We start from the raw sequence: 23,534 nt of genomic DNA, 5'->3' as shown, positions 1-23,534 counted from the left end.
GAAATAACCAGGAGAAACTTCCAATCCATTCCAGAAATAGTGAAATGTTACATTAAATGGAGGAAAAAGATGTACTACCAAGAATACATGGATGGAATGGAATACAACATGAATTAGTACGTGTTAGATGTTCAGAGAGACAGCCTAATGCTTCAGCAGCAACTTAATCTACAGTAGTACATGATAACATATGCTGGATACTTCAGTGACTCGTTTGTCATGGAGGACTGAAGCGCACAGGCCACACGATAAAGGTCTCTGATATGGAGGATCCCACGCGACCAGGGTTCACGAACCATCACCTGATGGTGGAGTACATGATGCATTCCCTGGAAGTGAAGTGGAAAGGCTGGTGGGGAACGGGGTTCCTGAAACACAAGAAGCAGCAACGCATCAGGATGGCAACACTACAGTTCAATCTCTGGTGCACGCATGCACTACTCCACTCACACAATTCAATTAGGGTCATCAGGACATTATGTCGTACAACATGTGATTTGCTTGTAAACATCAACGGAGTAGTCCTCTACGCGAACTCGGACTGTAGTCAGGTATCGGTCAGCACTGTATGTGATTCGCGTGTCAGCATCTAGCTAGGAAATCTGACTACGGGTCAACAAACAAATAAACCAGGGTACCAACGGTGCACTCTTCCTGTCCGATTTTTCTTTTGTTTGCATGGTGCTTGCATTTGGCCTTTTGTCTTACACAGGCAAACACTAGAAATGATTTACTATATATAGACGTAAAACAGAATGCTAATAGATGGCTGGGTGGCTGCATGTAAAGTATTCAACTTACGGTCGTGGCCCATATATCTTGATCTGCCGGACATGGGTGTCCCTCCCGTTCAGGTGATTGGCCAACACCGCGATTTGGAGCATAAATGTATGAATGAATGTTTCTCTGCACAAATATGCCAAGAAAAAAGGGTCATGCAACTGTCTGCAAAGGCAGTAAAACTAAGTAGTGGGATCCAAACAATATCATTCTGACATTAGTTCTGAAATCCTCACATATTTCTAGAGTGTACTCGTGGGCAAATTATATGTCAAATTGGAAGCTATTGGCATATTACAACACTGAAATGAGTTTGGTGAACATCAGATATTCTTGCACTTAGACGGAGTATCTAAAATTGTCAAAGTCCAACGAAAATTCAGCTGCTAGCAAAACAACATCAACAACATAGTAAACCATGGAATTTATGCAAGCAGTGGCCTGCACAGCCAGTGTGCTGAAAATATGAATCATCTAACATGTTGACATGGAGTTTAATTATTACGGGAATTGCAAACATAAATCCATAGTATGTCATCAGATGTCCTTCTGAAATTGCAATGCCTAGAGGAAGGAAAATAAAGGCATCATAGGGCTGACAGGATTAAGTTACAAAATCCATACCGGGGATCAGTGCCAGATAATGATATATGAACCCATCCTACTGGCTTCAAAAGGTCCACCGTTTTAATTTCCTGGAAGCATGGTAAATATAGTGGCTCATTATTTCAGATCAAAGACAATATTATCACTTGTAAATTTGAATTTTCAAGGATCGGTTCAGTGTTCACTGGACAAGTATGCGCAATGCAGAGGAATTGCAGAAAGAGATCAAGTTTCCCAATCAATATTTCAATAAGGTAATCCTATGATAGTCTTCTTCTTCTTTTTTGCCGGAATCCTATGATATGTCAGAATATGATGCGACAATAAGGTAGTGAAATCCATGACTACAACACATCAGAACATGCAGTAGCCCCCAGCTCTGGAAACCCGAATGCACAGACCAGATTCTTTCTAGTCTGCTGCAAGATGAGGACCAGGGTTGGAAATCGAAACTGAAAGGGCCAGGCATCAAATGCCATCCGCAAGCAACAGCATTTGCAGAGTGCTCTCACCATCAAGCACAGATCATCATAAGTATAATTCAGAGATGCGTGCGTGTTCTCACTGGGCACCTCACTGCTATGTTCAGAAACGAGGTTTTACCTTGAGATTGTGGAAGCCGTCGCCGGCCCGGATGGAGATCTTGCTGGGCGTGTAGCTCTCGTCCAGCTTGAAATCCACGTAGAGCACAACAAGCTGAAGCCCCCAATCCAGCAACAGATTAAGTCAGAAGAGAAAAATGATCAAACGCCATTCAGACAAAATGTAACGGAAGCAGCAGCGACTCATGGTGCGCACCTGCAGCTGCACCTTCTTCTGGAACTGGATGTTGACCAGGTGCGGCTGCGCGCCGTCCGACCTGACAAAAAAAAATCCACCGACGACGGCGGCTCAGCCTGTGATTCCGCGAGACAGAACGAGGAGAGATTTCGACGGGGGGAGACGAGGAGGATGGGTAGGGGGTGCTTACTGCCAGTAGGTGTCGAGGCTGTCGTCGCGGAGGGAGGCGACGCCGTTGCCGGGCTTGCAGGAGCTGACGCTCCAGGCCGCCGTCTTGGCCATCTCCCGCATGTCCCCCTCCACCGACAGCTCCGGGCAGCCCTTCAGCCGCCCCGCCGCCGGCGTCGCCGCCGCCTCCTCCTCGCCGTCAGACTCCATCGATTTGGGGGGAGAGAGAGCGGGTTTGCCCTTACGACTGTGGCCCGGAAGGGGGGACAGAAGAGCGAACCAAAGAGGCCCGTCCGGCCTGCCTACCATGTCCTAGGCGAGGCCCAGGTTTAGCTGCCCGCGCTGGGCCCGGCCCACGTTCGCGAAGCTTGACCGCGGTCAAGGACGCTTCTCGGAGAAGCCTTCTCCACCATTTCCACGCTCCCGCTCTTGCCTGCCGCCATGGACGGATGGATGAGCCGAGCTCGCTCCCCATCGCGGCGCGCCACGCCATCGCATTCCCCTTTCCAGGCGGCGCCCTGCCACCCAGGCATGCGAGGGCGCGGAGGCCAACCGCGCGGCGGCGGCTCGCGGAAGGAGGGCGCGAGGGCCGGGCCCGAGTGGCGGCGCGCCGACGGCCGGGCCGAGGCGCTCGCCGCCGACCGCGCGCGGCTGGAGGCGGAGAACGAGGCCCTCCACGCGCGGCTCCGCCAGGTGAGCCGCCGAGGGTTTCCTGCTTTCGAGGGTTTTTGTCCGTACGTAGCAGCTGACGCTGGTTGTTTTGCTGCGCTTAATCGCGCGCGATTCAAGGCGGAGGCGAGCGGGAGGAAGCGGAGGACGGCCTACGTTCAGCCTTCTGCTAATCCCAAGTTCGTCGGTGAGAACACACGGCCCGGCCCGGCCCTCGTTTCTTGGCCGCCCATGATAACCTGTAATCTCACCTTGTTGGTTTGGTGCTACTCTTGCTCTGATTGATTTTGGAACATGTGCTGGGTTGTTTGTGGTGCAAAACTTGGCGCTAATTTCTGCCTTTTTGTGTGTCCACTGCGATTGCTCCTAATTAAGTGAAGAATTTAGTGGCTATTTATCTAACTGTTGGACCGAGGACGTGCTATCTATCAAGTTATGTTGCTGCTGATATATGTCATCGCCTTGTGTGCTCAATGTAGAGCACCGGGAGATTGACTCAGAGGATTCCCGCAACTGTGAGGCTCCTTTTCACATCAATTACTCAGGACCAAAGGTACAGATATTAATGTCGGTTGCTTGGCTCAAAATCATTTACTCCAGCTTGTGTATGTATGTATGTCATTGATTTTCTCAGTTTTCATCTTACATTCATGCCTGTACGTTGTGGGAAAATTCTAGGTACAACTAAAGGGAGGTAGAAGACATGGAGAGCGTACTCAAAATGATGCGGACCATGGGGGCGCTGTAAGAGATTTACCAGCAGAGCCAAGGATATCAAAGCAAGCTATTCATAAGAGCTCAAAAAAGGATAAGGAAGCTACCGAAGCAGCAGAGAAGCTTCACCAGAACATGAAAAAACGGCCCTGTTTGAGAGCAGGAGGAGCTGTTGATGCAGTAAACAAGGTACTGTTTCATTCTTGAGGGAATGCTACTGGAAATTCACTAGTTAACTAAGAAGAAATGTCTTACAGCATCTAAAATGAAATTGTACTTCTTACCAAAAGTATTTCCTTTCCAACATTATGGCCTGCTCATAGTGGACCTTTTTTTTTTCCTTCTGTGCTATTTATTTAGTGACCTCTTTATGACCTAGTGCATCCACAACAGGTCCCGTCTTTCTATACATACATATCTAGTCAATGGACAATGCCATGTTTATAAGCAAACCCGCTTGATTAATTGTAACATGGATAATGCGATGTTTAACAAAACCCACTCCTTGCATTTTAGTTGATCGCCTCCTGCCATGGACTGTTTTACTGATATGCATGTGTTCTTGTTTGCCGCTGTATTTTTTGTTTTGTTTAGTTCTTCTCAGACGGTATAGACATCTCTTCTTGAATTGTGTTGCTGAAAACATGAACCGCTAGTAAAGCGAGGAATTAGGTTTCCTTTCAATGATATGTGCTACCGATATAGGAGCAACTCCTTCTGGGAAGTGCTAATGTGTAACAGTTTGTTTTGTAACAGGAGAATATTCACAAGCGCAAGAAGGATAGTAGTAAGATGGATCTTGAACAGTGCACGGTGAGTTTTCTTTTCAGTCGCCTTTTCTCACTCCCTGCCCATCTTTGTTCTATGCATCCTAGATCCAGCATTGGTGTAACTTATCTCTTCAAGATCTACTCGATTTTATTGGTTAGTTTGTTGCTGGTTGGCAGTGCCATCTTTTCTAGAATAGAGTAGATCTTTCATTGTCCTTATAAGACACCCGTTTCTTTCTATATTTGTTATCCAAGTGGATCTAACATTGCTAATGAATTAAACTTGTACACGAGAATTGTGGCCGTGATTAGCCTTCTATGATTATAGCAACTGAAAATTGTCCCGCTCCTATTCAACACTTGACGTTGCCCCATTCTCGTTCTGTTGTGGAATCGAACCACAAAGCTAGCTCCGTGTTCCTTATAAATAAGTAGATTCATTTTTTTCTCAGAAATCCCCTCTTCTTCCTCCTCAAGGAGCCTCCGAAGAAGGTATTAATTAGTGGGTGGGTCTCCCTCCGGGGAGCGCTTTGGCATGAGAAGTGATAGCTATGTATGGTTCTGGCGCCAAGATCCAAGAAGTGAAATTTGTTTCTGGCCAGTGATTCTTGTAATTTAGAAATAATTGTTGACACTTTGCTGGCCACAGGTGAATTTATGGGGCAACATCCAAATCATAATACAATTGTTGGTCTCGGTCTCTAGTAGAGTCTACCTACGTATCGCGTGTCACCTTGAATGTATTTGTTAGGTATTATTTTTGTTTTTGTATTTACAGTCCGTGGATTAGTTTGGAGGGATGATACAAAACCACCCCTTGCAATTTTGTTGATCGCTATGCGTAGTTTCTTGTGTGCCGTTGTATGTTTTTATTTTGTCTTGTTTTACTCAGAAGGTATAGACATCCAGATTCTTGATAGGTTATCTGCTTGAATTGTGTTTCTGAGAACATGGACTGATAATAAAGTGAGGAAATAGGTTTCTTTTCTATGATGTATGATATCGATATGGGAGCATCTGCTTCTGGAGAGTGCTGATGGCCAAGAGTTTGTTTTGTAACAGGAGACTAATCAAAAGCGCAGGAAGGATACCAGTAAGATGGTTCTTGAACAAAGCACAGTGAGTCTTCCTTTGGTTACCTTTTTTTTCATTGCCTGCCTATCTTTCCTCGATGCATCACAGATCCAGCATTGGTGTTGCTATTCTCCTCATGGTGTAGTCGATTTTTGGCGGTCCGTTTGCTGATACTAATGTTGCGGTGCTACCGTTTCTAGAATCGAGTAGATCTAAGTTTCATGTGCTGTATAAGATAATTGTTTTTTTTCTCTGTTTGTCATGCAAGTGGGTCCTAAATTACTGACTGACTCACTAATGAATTAAACCTGTAGACGAGAATTGTGGTTGTGATCATCCTTCTACGATTCTAACACCTATAAATCTTTCCGCTCCATTCAACACTGTTTTTTGGAAAAGGAGGTTGAACCCCCCGGCCTTCCTGTTCAATACTTGACATTGTCCCATTCTTGTTTCTGGCCAGTGATTAATGTAATTTACCAATTGTTGTTGGCACTTTGCTGGCTCAAAATGAATTTAAGGGCCGATATTCTAAATCGTAGTACAACTGTTGGTCTTGGTCTATACTAGAGTCCATGTACCTTACGTATCGCGTTCGTGTGTGACCTTGAATGTATTTGTTAGGTAGTATTTAGTTTTTGTGGATTAGTTTGGAGGGATGATGCATCATCATTCAGCATGGGGGAGGTGATGCATCATTCACTTGGGTGGCTTAAATGGAAGTCGTTCAACTGTTGATCTTTGTTTGCCGCTGTATTTTTTGTTTTCTTCATTTTTCCTCAGACGGTATAGACATCCACATTCTTGATAGGTTGTCTTCTTGAATTGTGTTGCTGAAAACATGGACCGATAGTAAAGCGAGGAATTAGGTTTCCTTCCGATGATATGTGATACCTATATAGGAGCATCTCCTTCTGGGAAGTGCTAATTTGCAACAGTTTGTTTTGTAATAGGAGAATATTCACAAGCACAAGAAGGATAGTAGTAAGATGGATCTTGAACAGTGCACGGTGAGTTTTCCTTTCAGTCGCTTTTTCTCACTCCCTGCACATCTTTGTTTGATGGATCCTAGATCCCGCATTGGTTTTACTTATCTCTTCAAGATCTAGTCGATTTTATTGGTTATTTTGTTGCTAACCATGTTCGCAGTGTCATCTTTTCTAGAATAAAGTAGATCTTTCATTATCCTTATAAGACATTCATTTCTTTCTATGTTTGTTATCCAAGTGGATCTAACATTGCTAATGAATTAAACTTGTACACGGGAATTGTGGCCGTGATTAGCCTTCTATGATTATAGCAACTGAAAATCTTCCTGCTCCTTTTCAACACTTGACATTTCCCCATTCTCGTTCTGTTCTGGGATCGAACCACAAAGCTAGCGCTGTGTTCCCTATAAATAAGGAGATTCATTCTTTTTTTTTTTCAGAAATCCCCTGTTCTTCCTCAAGGAGATGGATGGCATCTTCGACCTCCAAAGAAGGTATTAATTAGTGGATGTGTCTCCCTTCAGGGATTGCTTTGGCATGAGAAGTGATAGCTATGTATGACTTTTTGACGCCAAGATCCAAGAAGTGAAATTTGTTTCTGGCCAGTGATTCTTGTAATTTAGAAATAATTGTTGACACTTTGCTGGCCACAGATGAATTTATGGGGCGACATCCAAATCATAATAATTTAGAAACAATTTGTTGGTCTCGGACTCTAGTAGAGTCCACCTACGTATCGCGTGTGACCTTGAATATATTTGTTAGGTAGTATTTTTGTTTTTGTACTTACAGTCCGTGGATTAGTTTGGAGGGGTGATACAAAACCACCCCTTGCAATTATGTTGATCGCTAATGTTTTTATTTTGTCTTGTTTTACTCAAAAGATATAGACATCCAGATTCTTGATAGGTTATCTGCTTGAATTGTGTTACTGAGAACATGGACCGATAATAAAGCGAGGAATTAGGTTTCTTTTATATAATGTATGATATCGATATAGGAGCATCTGCTTTTGGGGAGTACTGATGGCCAAGAGTTTGTTTTGTAACAGGAGATTATTCAAAAGGGCAGGCAGGATACCAGTAAGAAGGTTCTAGAACAAAGCACAGTGAGTCTTCCTTTTGGTTACCTTTTTTTTTCATTGCCTGCCCATCTTTCCTCGATGCATCACAGATCCAGCATTGGTGTTGCTAATCTCCTCACGGTGTAGTCGATTTTGTTGGTCCATTTGCTGCTTCTAATGTTGCGGTGCCATCGTTTCTAGAATCGAGTAGATCTAAGTTTCATGTGCCTTATAAAATGATTGTTTTTTTCTCTGTTTGTCATGCAAGTGGGTCCTACATTGCTGAGTGACTCACTAATGAATTAAACTTGTAGACGAAAATTGTGGTTGTGATCATCCTTCTATGATGAGACAGGCTTTTTAGAACCCGGGTGTCCCGGCTCCCTCTTATCAGCACCGTCCATGCAAAACAGGGACCTGGAGATCTGTGCCACGCACTGCAAGTGTATTTGGTTTAGCAGGCCTACTAGAACAGTAACAGAGAGAGCTGGGTTTCGTAGGGCACTGTAACCTTTTAGCCAGATTCCATCACGCTGTCACTTTTGAGTTGTCCCCGATTGGATATGTCGGCGCGTGATTCATACAAACAAATGGGTTGTCACTTTGCTCTCTATTTTACAGAGGTTGGTATTTACTGAATCCACTATTCAGAGTCACTCGTGCCACCGAAAAGTTCTGGTCCCACTATGACCCATCACAGTCAAATAGAGTATTAAAAAGTACTAACCTGTTAGGCCGCTGTGAGCTCTCTCGAACATTGCAGCACAAAACCGGTCAGGATGAGCCTGCTGCATGCAGGGCACCGTCATGAACAGTGACCACTCTCTGTCATGCATGTCGCATACAGGCAAGTCAGGAATAGGTACCTATTGCATGCTCCTACTGCCAGTCCTACAAGCCTACATGCGACTCTATTAGACGAGTCAAATAGACTGAAAAAGCTGATTGTATAATATCTTAGTCAAACCCCAACACGAATCTCACCGAGACTGGACGAGGCTGATAAGTGGGTGCCGGGACTCCCGGGTGCTACAACACATTTTCGTTCTATGATTCTAACACCTGAAAATCTTTCCACTCCCGTTCAACACTTTTTTTTGGAAAAGGAGGTTGATACCCCCGGCCTTCCTGTTCAAACTCTTGACATTGTCCCATTCTTGTTTCTGGCCAGTGATTCATGTAATTTAAAAATTGTTGTTGGCACTTTGCTGGCCAAAAATGAATTTAAGGGCTGATATTCTAAATCACAGCACAACTGTTGGTCTTGGTCTATACTAGAGTCCATGTACCCTATGTATCGCGTGTGACGGCGACCTTGAATGTATTTGTTAGGTAGTATTTTAGTTTTTGTGGATTAGTTTGGAGGGATGATCCATCATCAGTCAGCATGGGGGAGGTGATGAATCATTCACTTGGGTGGCTTAAATGGAAGTCGTTCAACTGTTGGTCTTGTTTGCCGCTGTATTTTTTGTTTTGTTTATTTTTTTCTCAGACAGTATAGACATCCACATTCTTGATAGGTTGTCTTCTTGAATTGTGTTGCTGAAAACATGGACGATCGTAAAGCAAGGAATTAGGTTTCCTTTCGATGATATGTGATACCTATATAGGAGAATCTGCTTGTGGGAAGTGCTAATGGGCAACAGTTTGTTTTGTAACAGGAGACTATTCACAATCGCAAGAAGGATAGTAGTAAGATGGATCTTGAACAGTGCACGGTGAGTTTTCCTTTCAGTCGCCTTTTCTCACTCCCTGCGCATCTTTGTTTGATGCATCCTAGATCCAGCATTGGTGTTACTTATCTCTTCGCGATCTAGTCGATTTTATTGGTTATTTTGTTGCTAACCAAGTTAGCAGTGCCATCTTTTCTAGAATAGAGTAGATCTTTCATTGTCCTTATAAGACATTCGTTTCTTTCTATGTTTGTTATCCAAGTGGATCTAACATTGCTAATGAATTAAACTTGTACACGAGAATTGTGGCCTTTTTAGCCACTGAAAATCTTTCCACTCCTATTCCACACTTGACATTTGCCCATTCTCGTTCTGTTCTGGAATCAAACCACAAAGCTAGCACTGTCTTCCCTATAAATAAGGAGATTCATTCTTTTTTCTTTTCTTTCAGAAATCCCCTCTTCATCCGCAAGGAGAGCGATGGCATCTTCGACCTCCAAAGAAGGTATTAATTAGTGGATGGGTCTCCCTTTGGGGTGTGCTTTGGCATGAGAAGTGATAGCTATGTATGGCTTTTTGGCGCCAAGATCCAAGAAGTGAAATTTGTTTCTGGCCAGTGATTCTTGTAATTTAGAAATAATTGTTGACACTTTGCTGGTGACAGATGAATTTATTGTTGGTCTCGGACTCTAGTAGAGTACACCTACGTATCGTGTGTGACCTTGAATATATTTGTTAGGTAGTATTTTTTTTTTGTATTTACAGTCCAAGGATTAGTTTGGAGGGGTGATACAAAACCACCCCTTGCAATTTTGTTGATCACTATGCGTAGTTCCTTGTGTGCCGCTGTATGTTTTTATTTTGTCTTGTTTTACTCAGAAGATATAGACATCCAGATTCTTGATAGGTTATCTGCTTGAATTGTGTTTCTGAGAACATGGACTGATAATAAAGTGAGGAAATAGGTTTCTTTTCTATGATGTATGATATCGATATAGGAGCATCTGCTTTTGGGGAGTGCTGATGGCCAAGATTTTGTTTTGTACCAGGAGACTATTCAAAAGGCCAGGAAGGATACCAGTAAGAAGGTTCTAGAACAAAGCACAGTGAGTCTTCCTTTTGGTTACCTTTTTTTTTCATTGCCTGCCCATCTTTCCTCGATGCATCACAGATCCAGCATTGGTGTTGCTAATCTCCTCACGGTGTAGTCGATTTTGTTGGTCCATTTGCTGCTTCTAATGTTGCGGTGCCATCGTTTCTAGAATCGAGTAGATCTAAGTTTCATGTGCCTTATAAAATGATTGTTTTTTTTTCTGTTTGTCATGCAAGTGGGTCCTACATTGCTGAGTGACTCACTAATGAATTAAACTTGTAGACGAAAATTGTGGTTGTGATCATCCTTCTATGATGAGACAGGCTTTTTAGAACCCGGGTGTCCCGACCTCTTTGCGACCTCTTTTTAGAACCGAGAATCAATTCAATTCGAATCAATTCGAATCTATGCCGTGCGAATGATCTGGATTGTGTGCGCCATTTACGTACCGAGAATCAATTCGAATCGACAGAACAAAATGACTCCTTAACTATGGAGTGATGCATCATTCACTTGGGTGGCTTTAATGGAAGTCTTTCGACTGAGACACTAATTATTTTTGTGTGCTTGTTCACTGCTCGTTTTGCAGATGCAGATCTTCGTCAAGTTCATGAATGGCGAGACCATCATTCTCAAAGAGGTCGCAAGATCAGATACGATCTACAACTTGAAGTCCAAGATTGAAGACAAGGAAGGCATCCCTGCAGGCCACCAGAGACTCATATTTGAGAATGAGCAGCTGGTGGGCGGCCGCACCCTCAAGGACTACAACATCAAGGAGAGGTCCACCCTTGACCTTGTCTTCCAAGGGATGCATATCTTTGTCGAGACGCCTGGTGTGATGACCAAGACGCTCGAGGTTGAGAGTGCAGATACGATATACAGCGTGAAGGCGAAGCTGTTCGATGAGACCGGATATGTCCCAGGAATGCAGCGCATCATGTTTGTGGGGAGGGAGCTGGAGGAAGCCCGCACTTTGGCCGACTACGACGTCCAGAACAATTCCACCGTTCGTCTTGCGCTGCGCCCCTGGAGGCTGAAGGACAGGAGGCACATCTGGGTCAGGACGGCGACGGGCAGGACCATCATCAGATATTGCGCCATGTCCTCGGAGTCCGTCGGCGATGTCAAGGACAAGATCTTTGTCGAGCTGGGCATCCCCACGGAGCAGCAGTGCCTTTCCTGGGGTGAAGGCGGAGCAGCGCTGGAGAACTGGTGCACCATGGAGGAGACGGAGCGCTACCTCGTTCTGCGGCTCTGCCTTCCTGTGTTGTCTGTTTTTTGTGATGGTAGCGAGAGTCCAGACACGCCACTCGCCAGAGGTAGAACTAATGTGACTGACACTTGGCCTAATATGTGGGTTCAGGACTGAAGGCAGCATTGTCTCTGTTTTTCTTCAGTTGAGAGTAAGGAACACGTGTAGATGTGAAACTCGTCTTTTTTTTTTCCTGTCTAATCTATTTCTATGCCCAGAAAGCAAATACGGTGCGGATGATCGAATCACAAAATGAAATCCTATTCTGATACTCGCTTTGTAAACTTATATATGACTTTTTAGATCTATAGCGACCTAAAAAGCCTTACAAAAGTTTATAGAGGAAGTATTTGTGTTGTACACTCTTGCATGAGCCTTACGGCCTTGCTCTTCTCTCTGAACAAAACATGATGGATTCGGATTCGGCGCTGACAGTGATCCATGACCTGTGCCAAAGTTTTGGTTTGTCTGAACTCAGTGCATTGTCTGTTTCCCTCTAGTCCAGTGACCAAATTGTGTCTGAGCTGAGCCAGCAGGTGGGGAAACACCAGAGCTTTGGTCTGTGACTGTGTTTCCAACTTGTAAGCTGCACACACGCACGCATCTCCAGCTAATTGTGCAGAGTGGGCTCATCAAGCATGCAACATTTGAATTGCAGTTCAGCGATTTTGTGGCGGAACCACTTGATGAATGAAATCTGAATTTGAGTAGTGTGTTTGAGGCCAGGCCCCGGCAAAGTTTGCGTGAAGAAACTAAACAATCCAATCGACCAAAATAAAATTTCATCCTATTTTATCCTATTACATGTGTTCGACACTCCTGCACGAACTTAATTCTGGCTGTCGTTAATTCTAGGTCTGTTTGACGGTAGTCATAAAATGTTCGTCAACTCGGCGCAGTCATTGCTCATGAACTTCAAAATATATTCAAGATTTTTTAAAATGTACACGGATTTAAAGAGTGTTCATGTATTGAAAAAAAAACACTGGCATTAGAAAATTTCAAAACATCAAAACAGAAGATTTGACAGAAAAACCAGGAAAAACCCTCAACAGAAAACATCCTAGCGGTAATAGAGACCAAAATCAACAGAAAACCCACTTTACAAATTGTTCAGAAAACATCCGAAGGCACACAATCATAATAAATGGCCTTGTCTGTTACTTGCCAAGGTGGGCGATTTGTACAAGGACAGTACTATTCTACATTGTGAGCGTAGAATAGGTAATTCCTCGAAGAGGGAAAGGGAGGGAACTGTGGTTCGAAAGGAGAGAGAGAGGGAAGCAAATTAAAGCGGCCCGGCCCGCCACGTCCTAGCTAACTAGGCCGGATTAGGTGGCTGCACTAGGCTAGACGACACAGTTTGATAAAAAATTTTAGCTCTAAAAAAAGTTTGATAAAAGTTTTTTTTTCTCAAAAAGAAGTTTGATAAAAGTTTTGAGAATTGTTGTCCACAATGACAATGGTTTAAGCCCTTCTCGAAAATTTCTTTCCAAAAATATAAAAACAGGTTCACTAGAAATTTCACCGCAAATGATAGGTTTTTGACACTTTATGAGATTGTAAGAAATTCATTTGCTTTATTCATAACCTCTATCTGCGGGAGTTTCTTCTTGTAAGGGTTTTGTAAATATCCTTTAGATTAGTTTTTGTTTCGTACAGAAGAAGAAGAAGAAGAAGGAGAAGGAGAAGAAAGTGTCTGGACGGAATGATGTATTGTCTGGGCAGAAGCGATGTTGCCCTGAAGACAATGATGTATTGTCTGGGCAGTTGTTTTCATCATCTGGTATCTCCAAAAGCCACGATATATATCAATCTTATCTCTGTAGCCATCGGTTGATTCGAAAGATGCACCATGGCAGGCAGGAGATGCTTTTCCTTGTCGCACCCCCACGAACGCAGGCAAACACCCTCCTTCCATGCATACGTGCAAAACAGAGCAACGTTCACCAAGCAAGATTCTTCGTCGAGCTGGACAGTACTGAGCCAAAATGCTACTACTACTGTATTTATCAATCGCCTGCCTGCAATAATTCTGTAGCCTGCTTTTGACCAGCTCCGTTGATGCCGTTGAAGGTTCTAACATGTGCAAGTTGCATCTTTATACATATATGCTGATGCAGCTAGTGACCGGTCGGCCATTACACCCGGTAAAATTTTGGGAGAATATATGCTTCTGCTCAAGCCTGTTTGTTACAACTGTTTTTGATCAAAAAATCAGGTAGCATGTAACACCGTCGACAGCCCTGACCTGATAACGATTCCGTTGTCGCTGCTGCATGCCAAAATTAAGAATCTGCCTATCATTTGTGCTTTTTCAAATAGATTTTTTATAGCATATATTCTGGCCCGTGGCTGTCAGAATCCGGAGCCCTGAAGACGGAAGGAGATAGGCCCAAGTTGGGTTGGGTGACAATTTGATTTGTGAGGGAGGCGTACCGTTTTCTATTATGAACCTACTTATCATTCCATTTATGCTCTTTCATTGGATCTTAGGCTTCCACACCCCATGGAATCAGAGGACTGTTTATATATACTAGTGGTTGCGGCCCGCTGTCAGGACCCCGACTCGATGTCACATCGATCTAGCTGGTAACACCTCATATCACTTTGCGGCCTCACGCACGGTATCCCCACGGGTGTCGTCTTACCTTTTCCCGGGACCGTTTGCGCCTTTTGGCTCACGTATATGATAGTGTCGCTAGCATCCATATGATAAAGAGCCCGGGCTGACATGACTAGTCGTAAACCCAAAGTGGCACAGACTTACAGGGACAGGCATCCATGACCCAGCTTCGAACGTGTCGGTCATCAGCAAGTGGGTCCGGGCTGTAGCACTGGGCTAACAGGACTCCGGTAAACCGGGCTGTAGCGGGCTAACAGGACTCCGGTACTCAAAGCGTGACATTTCCCCGAAGGGACAGACACAGGAACGAAGAAGGACACATGCCGGCCAGCCTAAGTGTTCCAGAGCAGTAGCAAGCTACCATGGCTCAGCGGTAACACTAGGAGACATTTCCCGGTAAGAGAGACTACTAAAGATAAACAACTAGATAGTCAGATCCCACACATACCAAGCATTTCAATCATACACACAATATGCTCGATATGTGCAAATACAACGAAGCATCACAACATGACTCTATGACACAAGTACTTTATTTAAGGCTCAGTGAGCCATACATAACATACACAAAGGTACGGGTCTCACGACCCCACATACAAGTCATACAGTCATACAAACCAGCAGCGGAAGTAACTTGTCTGAGTACAGACAACTGGTAAAATAAAAGAGGCTTGGAAAGCCTAGCTATACTACGTGGTCCTTCACAAGCTCAGGGTCACCACCTGGGTCTTTAGCCTATTCGTTGATGTCAACGTCTACATAGAACCCGTCAGAAGGGGTTGCAGCGTCTTCTGTAAAAATGTAGATTATAGCAACATGAGTACAAAGGTACTCAGCAAGACTTACATCAGATCCTACATACATGCATAGTATCAAGAAGGGTTGGTGGAGTTATTGCAGCAAGCCAGCTTTGACTCTTGGCTAGGCTATCCTACCATACTCCAACTTGAAATGGTTTTGCGCACACGAGTCCACTACTCACCAATTCAATACACTACCGAGGATCCACCTCCGTCTTCCTACGGAAGACCCATCCTCGGCACTCACTCTTGTCTTGAGGCTTTTAGTAGTTTCCATTTACTTGTCTATGAACTGTATAGGCAACCAAGTAGTCCTTTACCGCGGACGCGGCTATTCGAATAGATCATGTTAACCCTGCAGGGGGTACTTCTTCATACACGCTCTCACCACTTACCGTCGTTTACACGACATGTACTCGGCAACCTTCAAGCGGAAGCCCAACGTGGGTGTCGGCCACGACCTACCTAATCACCTAAGCCTCCAGTCCAGGTTTATCGCCTATCCAGGTTCCATCCGCAGGGAGTCCGGCCGAGGTTTCCCATACGGCCCCGAACGATGTGAACAGGGTTCCCGAGATACCTAACGGGTATTCGGTACACCCGGCCACGTACCTACCGCATCACAGCCCACCCCTACAGTCAGCGCTGTCCACGGCCTCCAGTAGGCTACAAACACCAGAAACTACTTGCAACTCCTGGACGGAGAACTAGGGCGAATAAGAAGCCGAGAGGGTCCATTGGTTTCGGGCCCAATGCATGGTAGTAGCTGATTCTTAAATCACACATACAGATCTCAGTGCTTAAGGTCGGCTTCAATGAAACAACCCACCATGTACTCCTACATGGCCTTTCATCGATACCTTTACCAAATCGTGTTCACCACACCACTCCCATTACCGACATAATCATTTCACTCCAGCCCATCACCCAGATGAACCAGACCTGACACGACTCTAAGCATAGCAGGCATAGCAAGGTAGGAACAACACATACATATGGCTCAAGCAACTCCTACACATGCTAGTGGGTTTCATCTAGTTACTGTGGCAATGACAGGTCATGCAGAGGAAATGGGTTCAACTACCGTAGCACACAGCAGTTTGAATCGCGTTGTCTTAATGCAGTAAAAGAGAGCAGGAGCGAGAATATGGGATTGTATCGATATGATCAAATGGTTGGTTGCTTGCCTGATGGTTCGATGCACTGATACGGTTCTTCGTTAGGGTAATCACGGTACTCCTCGGGAACAGAACCTGCCGCAGAGAGCACCGATACACAAACATCACCAAACAATGTGCAACAATATGATGCATGCATGAAACATGGCAATATGAGTGTATTGGGCTAATGCAACTAAAACCAGAAGGGTTTGAACAAATTTGAATCAAGGATTCAAATTTCAAATTCAAATATGGCCTTTTAAAGTGCTTTTCCTTGTTCTGCTTAAAACATCAATTTAACTTGTTTGATCATGCATGAAAATAGTACAGATGGATAGATTGGATTTTTCTGATCATTTTTCATATATAATTTGTCCAATTTGGAGTTACAGAATAAAAGTTATGAATTTTTGAAGTTTAAATAATATTCTGGAATTTCCTGATTTAAATTAAATCCAAAAATTATAATTATTGCGCCAGCATGACGTCAGCATGACGTCAGTGGTCAACTGCGGCTGGCTGGAGTCAAACCTGACGTGTGGGGCCCACACGTCAGTGACAGGGGGGGTTAAACAGGGTTAAATTAATTCTAATTACTAATTAGTGGCGCTGGGGCCCACTGGTCAGTGTCAGGGGTTAACTAACAGTGGTTAACGCTAATCTAACCATCTGACCGACAGGGCCCACGCGTCAGTGACCCTGGGGGGTCAAACCTCAGGTCGGACAGGTCAAACCCCACCGGCGACATGACGCCGGCGAGGCCCGAGACGGCGGCGAAAGTGCTTTTTGCCATTCCGGCAACCAAATGGACGGCGAAAGGCATCTACGTGTTGCTGAGGTTGAGCCGCGACTATTGGTGGTGGTGGTTGGGCTCGGGGTGGCCGGAGTTGACGGCGGCGAGCTCGGCTGCGGCTGCCGGAGTTCGGGTGCGGTCGGAATCGACGTTGCAGGGGGCTTGGGGAGGCGTTAGTGCGCGCTACGTGCTCCTAGTGAGGTGTGGAGCACGATGGTGTGCTCGGTTGGGTGCTACGGTGACCGTGGCCACGACGGCGACATCGCCGGCGGCGTGGAGCTCTCGGCCAAGGTGGGGCTAGGGCCTAGAGGTCGAAAGAGACCAGGGGAGAAGGGGGAAACGATCCGGGGGCTCACCGCGGGGCTGCAGAGGTGGTTAGCGGGCTCGGGGACGCGCTGGAGACGACGAATTCGACGGCGACGATGATCGGAGCCCGAAGAGGGGAACAGCGACGTGGCGGCGATGCAGGGCTTCCGGGGAGCTGTGGAGCGGTGGGGAGGAAGAGGGAGTCGAGGCGGAGCTCCTGAGCTAGTCGGGGGAGCGAGGGGTGGCCGGAGATGGCTGCTATGGCGAACGGCGGCGACGGTGGTGTTCGGCCGTGTGAGAGAGAGAGCGAGGGAGAGGAGGGGAGAGCCGGGGGAGAGTGAGAGAGAGCAGGGGGGGATCGGGACGGCCTGCGGGAGTCGTCCACGCGGCCAGGAGCTCGTCGGCAAGCAGGAGGTGGCCGCGCGGCCGTGCGCGCGCGAGCACGCAGCAGCTTCGGGGCGAGGGGAGGAAGACGACGGAGAGCTGCAGTGGTGGGCTGGGCCGGCTGCTGGCTGGGCCGGCCAGCTGGCTGGGCCGCACAGTGGAGGAGCCCAGGTAAGTTTTCCCCCTTTTTTTATTTCTGTTTCTGTTTTATTTAATATATCTGCAACTTTGTTGAATTAAATAAAATACCTAGGCAAGTTCAAAAATCACCAAACTATTCCTGGCCCATAGTTGGATTATTTCCAACATGAAACATTTTAGTTTGGAGATATTTGAGCATTTAAATATTTTATATAATTTTAAATGCCCAAATTCAAATATTTATGATTTAATTCAAAAACCCTAGGATGGCCTAGGAAAATGTGCACCATTTTTGGCAGAGGTTCTGAACCAAGACAAAAATGATGGGCATTTTAGAAGGGCATTTCAGGTTCATTGAAAAATTATTTTAGTAACCCTAGTTGGTTTCAGAGGGGACTGGGGGTTCTGTCATCCCCATTTCAAGTTTCTGATGAAAGAGTAAACATGATGCAACACTCTAATGCATGACTAGCTAGGTTGTGACAACTCACCCCCACTCAAAAGAATCTCGTCCCGAGATTTGGGTTCCTCCGGGAAGAAGGCGGGGTACTCGAGTCGAAGACGATCCTCCCTTTCCCAAGTTGCTTCATCCTCAGAATGGTGCGACCATTGAACCTTGAGAAACTTGATATTATGACGTGGCGTGGTACGTTCGGCCTGATCGAGGATACGAATGGGGTACTCTCGATATGTAAGATCATCTTGGAGATCAAGCGTTTCGTGGTCCACTTCACGGACAGGATCCGAGAAGCAACGCCTGAGTTGGGAAACGTGGAAGACATCGTGAACTCTGGAGAGGTGCGGAGGTAGTTCCAACTGGTAGGCAACTTCTCCTCGTTTGGCAAGAATGCGAAAATGTCCAATGTAACGAGGAGCCAATTTGCCTTTAATACCGAAATGATGGGTTCCCTTCAGAGGGGTGACCCGAAGATAAGCCTTCTCGTCAACCTCGAAAGTCATAGCCTTATGTTTTCGGTCATATTGACTCTTTTGACGGGATTGGGCTGTTTTCAACTTTTCACGAACGATACGAACTTGTTCTTCTGCTTCCTGAATCATATCCGGGCCAAAGAATTGTCTTTCCCCGGTCTCTGACCAGTTAAGGGGTGTTCGACATCGTCGTCCATAGAGAACTTCAAAAGGGGCTTTACCCAAGCTAGATTGATAGCTGTTGTTGTAAGCGAATTCGGCAAACGGAAGGCACTTCTCCCAGTCCATTCCGAATGAGATAACAGAGGCTCGAAGCATGTCTTCTAGAATTTTGTTGACGCGTTCCACTTGACCACTCGACTGAGGGTGGAAACCGGTGCTAAAGGAAATACGGGTTCCCATAGCATTTTGGAAACTTTCCCAAAATCGAGAGGTGAAAAGACTTCCTCGATCCGAGTTAATTTCCAAAGGGACACCATGAAGGGACACTATTCGGGAGATGTATAAGTCTGCCAGCTGACTAGCGGTTATACTCTCTCGAACAGGTAGGAAATGGGCTACTTTGGAAAGACGATCGACCACGACGAAAATAGCATTATTCCCTCTCTTGGTCCTGGGAAAACCGGTAATGAAATCCATACCAATTTTATCCCATTTCCATTCAGGAATAGCTAAGGGTTGAAGGGTGCCAGCAGGCCGTTGGTGCTCTGCTTTTACACGACGACAGACGTCGCAGTTAGCAATATACTGAGCAATTTCTCTCTTCATCCTAGTCCACCAGAACCTCTGGCGTAGGTCCTGATACATCTTAGTACTACCGGGATGAATAGTGAGAGGAGATTCATGAGCTTCCTTAAGGATTAATCGCCTTAGGTTGCGCACTTTGGGAACTACTAATCGATTCCCGAAGTATACGACTCCTTGATCATTAATGGAGAAACAATTCGCAATTCCTTTCTGAATGTTGCTCTTGATGCGGGAGATTCCCAGATCTACCTTCTGTGCTTTGATAATTTGATCCGTAAGGGTAGGTTTTGCCACCATGGTGGAGAGAAAACCTTGAGGAACAATATGAAGGTTAAGCTTCCGAAATTCCTCATGGAGAAGCGGTTGACTTTGTTGTAACATCAGGTTGTTACAATAAGATTTACGACTTAGCGCATCAGCCATGACGTTGGCTTTCCCTGGGGTGTAGGTTATTCCTAAGTCGAAGTCGGTGATCAATTCAACCCAACGTCTCTGCCTGAGATTCAAATCCGGTTGGGTGAAAATATACTTCAGACTTTGGTGATCAGTGAATATTTCGCAACGATTACCGAGGAGGTAATGTCGCCAGGTCTTAAGTGCATAGACTACGGCTGCAAGCTCCAGATCATGAGTAGGATAATTCTCCTCATGTGGGTGCAATTGCCGTGAAGCGTAGGCAATTACGTGTCGATCTTGCATGAGAATGCAACCTAGTCCTTGTCGCGAGGCGTCGCAGTAGATAACAAAGTCCTTAGAGAAGTCTGGCGGTACCAGAACGGGAGCAGAAGTCAGGCGTCGTTTCAGTTCCTGAAAGCTGTGCTCACATTGTGGAGTCCATTCGAACTTTTTATCTTTCTTGAGGAGTTCGGTTAGAGGTTTGGCAACTTTGGAGAAGTTCTCGACAAAGCGACGACAATAGCTCGCTAAGCCCAGAAAACTCCGAACTTGCTTGACCGATTCGGGTGGAGTCCAATTAAGGACGGCTTGAACTCGCTCAGGGTTAACAGCAATACCTTTACCAGATATTACATGACCCAGATAGGTCACTTCTGACAACCAGAATTCACATTTAGAAAATTTGGCATAAAGGCGATGCTCTCGAAGTTTCTGCAACACTAACCTTAGATGTTCGGCATGTTCTTCCTCGTTCTTGGAGTAGATGAGTATATCATCGAGGTAAACCACGACGAATTTATCCAAATACTCCATGAAGATTGAGTTCATTAACCGAGAAAAGGTGGCTGGAGCGTTGGTTAATCCGAAGGACATGACGGTGTACTCGTATTGGCCATAACGAGTGACAAAGGCCGTTTTAGGAATGTCCCCGTTTCTGATTTTGATTTGATGGTAGCCCAACCTCAAATCCATCTTGGAGAAGACTGAGGATCCAGCGAGCTGATCATACAGGTCGTTGATCCTGGGAAGCGGGTATTTGTTCTTGATTGTGACCAAATTGACAGGTCGGTAATCTACAACCATCCGGTCCGTACCATCCTTCTTCTTGACGAATAGGACGGGGCAAGCCCATGGAGATGAGCTAGGTCGGATGAAACCCTTTTTCAAGGACTCATCGAGTTGTTTCTTAAGCTCGGCTAGTTCTAGGGGTGCCATCTTATAAGGTCTTCTAGCAATCGGAACGGTTCCTGGAATGAGGTCTATTACAAACTCAACATCCCTGTCAGGTGGAACACCTGGCAATTCCTCTGGAAAGACATCCGGGAAGTCACGGACTACCGGAACGTCCTCAAGGTCTGGCAAAGGGCTGGCGTTAAGAGAATATAATTGTCGCTTGGCTATTCGGGTCAAGACATTAACTATCTTTCCCGAAGGATGGGTGAGTTGAACAGTCCTAGAGAAGCAATCGATTTGGGCATGATGGGCCGACATCCAGTCCATACCCAGAATGATATTAATATCTGAAGATTTAAGGGCTATCAAAGACGCGAGGAAAACAAGTCTGTCGACTTGGATCTCATTTCCATAACTTACCCTAGAGGTCTGCCATCTAGACCCAGGGGTAGAGATTTCCATAGTGGATGGCATGTCACAGAATGCAACGTTATGCAGACGAGCATAACTTTCGGATATAAAAGAATGAGAGGCTCCTGTATCGAAAAGAACAGATGCCGGGTGGCAATTAACAAGAAGCGTACCGAGAACGACGTTGGGATCCTCTTGAGCTTCTTCGGCAGAGACACAGTTGACATGGCCACGTGAAGCGGTGACCGGCTTGGCGTGGAATACTTTTCCTGTCGGCTTGCCACGGCCAACAGCTTTAGCAGATTGATTGGGGTTGGTCTGGGGGCATTCACGCATATAGTGACCAGATTCCCCACACTTGAAACAAGTCACGGAACTGGTACGCGGAGGAGCATTGTTAGTTGGACCCCCATAGGGCTTGGCTGGAGCAGACTGTTGAACGGGGTGAGGCGCCTGGAAAGATGGCCTCGGTGTGAACCTGGGTGGCAGGGCAGTGTTGGGTACCCACACGCGGCGCTTCTGAGGACCAGCACCGGATGAGGAACCCATGTCACGTCCATGCTTGCGTGTTGCGTCATAGTCAGTCTGACCAGTTTCAGCACTGATGGCTTTGTTGACAAGTTTCGAAAAAGATGTGCACTCATGCAGACGGAGGTCGCGGCGAAGCTCAGGACTAAGGCCCTTACGAAACCTTGCTTGCTTCTTGGCGTCAGTAGACACTTCCTCAGTTGCATATCGGGCGAGATTACCAAACTCCCTGCTATAGGCATCCACAGAAAGTCGGCCTTGGGTGAAACTGCAAAATTCTTCACGTTTACGGTCCATGAGACCCTCCGGAATGTGATGTTCACGGAAAGCCTCACTGAACTCAGCCCAAGTTGTGACATGGCCCGCTGGGCGCATAGCTCCATAATTCTCCCACCATAGACTGGCGGGGCCTTCAAGATGATATGCAGCAAAGGTGACCTTGTCAGCCTCCGCTACCAGCGCGGAACGCAGTTTGTGAGAGATACTGCGAAGCCAGTCATCAGCGTCGAGGGGCTCGACGGAGTGGTGGAACGTGGGTGGATGCAATTTGATAAAATCACTGAGTGACACCACGTTAGCCCTCTGATGGTGTGCTGTATTCTGTTCAATACGCTCCAACAAACGGTTTGTCTCCCGCTTGTTTCTCTCAGCTTCCATCATCACCTCGGCTAGTGAAGGAGGATGAGGCAGATTTACATCCCTGGCTTCACTGCCTTCGGCCTGCTCTTGAGAAGCAGGGTTAGCGCGCGTGTTGACCATCCTAGGTAAACAAGACAATGATTTAGTCAGGATGGTAAAATTCCGACATAGGATTCATAATGTAAGAAATAACTCGGAATGCAAGATGATCATCCGTATGACATGGTAGATACAGAAACTGCTTCTTTTATTCCATCGTCATACACACCATACAGGGTTTAGTACAAGACCAAACAAAGTACTATTACGGTGAAAAGAGGATTACATCTCATCGGAGGCATTCCAAGCTCCTATACATTATTTTTCTACACCCCCGGAAGGAGTACAAACTAGGTCATATCCCACGAGTCACGCGGGACGATAGACGACACAACTAGTGCGAACTAGTGATACTACCACTAACTCAGACCGATCCGTAGTAGTCCTCGTAGAAGTCACCTCCATAGCCTGGGAGCTCAACATGATCATCTGGAAATAGACGGTCTCGCGGAGCTTGTGGACCATAGGGGCTAGGATGAGGCCTTGGACCAACAAACGGTGGCCTGCGGGGACCGCGAGGTGGGGTGATGCCTCCTACATCACGCCAAACCATCACGTCTGGCAGAGCAGATCTCACAGGATAGAGATCGCGCATATCTGAATATCCAGCTTGCACCGCCGGTGCGAACCGAGTCAAAGTGGCCCAGTGGTCAGCACGGGTGTTGAAGAGCTCTAGCCTTAAGGCCCGATTTTCACGGTCCTTATCCTCGAGCATCTCAGCAGTGGTGCGAGTCCGTGAATCCTCCTGAGTGGGGTCAGCATAGATA

At 46.0% G+C, this 23,534-nt stretch overlaps 2 protein-coding genes across 2 annotated transcripts; one reads left to right on the top strand and one right to left on the bottom strand.

Moving 5' to 3' along the window:
* LOC119348056 (anaphase-promoting complex subunit 10-like) lies at positions 1-2,584 on the bottom strand. The gene is made up of 6 exons (XM_037616464.1): positions 2,357-2,584; positions 2,185-2,245; positions 1,990-2,082; positions 1,405-1,475; positions 802-906; positions 1-368 (listed from the first exon to the last, which is right to left on the bottom strand). The coding sequence occupies exons 1-6, from the start codon at positions 2,542-2,544 to the stop codon at positions 299-301; spliced, it is 588 nt and encodes a 195-aa protein (XP_037472361.1). The 5' UTR covers positions 2,545-2,584; the 3' UTR covers positions 1-298.
* A 191-nt stretch (positions 2,585-2,775) lies between these two features.
* Positions 2,776-11,938, top strand: LOC119356507. The gene is made up of 12 exons (XM_037623472.1): positions 2,776-3,190; positions 3,483-3,556; positions 3,682-3,906; positions 4,474-4,530; positions 5,550-5,606; positions 6,515-6,571; positions 6,991-7,044; positions 7,602-7,658; positions 9,275-9,331; positions 9,738-9,791; positions 10,336-10,392; positions 10,969-11,938. The coding sequence occupies exons 1-12, from the start codon at positions 2,776-2,778 to the stop codon at positions 11,749-11,751; spliced, it is 1,947 nt and encodes a 648-aa protein (XP_037479369.1). The 3' UTR covers positions 11,752-11,938.
* Positions 11,939-23,534: the final 11,596 nt, after the last annotated feature.

The sequence above is a fragment of the Triticum dicoccoides genome, chromosome 1A, assembly GCF_002162155.2.
Source record: "Triticum dicoccoides isolate Atlit2015 ecotype Zavitan chromosome 1A, WEW_v2.0, whole genome shotgun sequence".
Classification (NCBI taxonomy): domain Eukaryota; kingdom Viridiplantae; phylum Streptophyta; class Magnoliopsida; order Poales; family Poaceae; genus Triticum; species Triticum dicoccoides.
The sequence above is the reverse complement of the archived record's forward strand: the minus strand, read 5'-3'. Positions and strand labels throughout refer to the sequence as shown.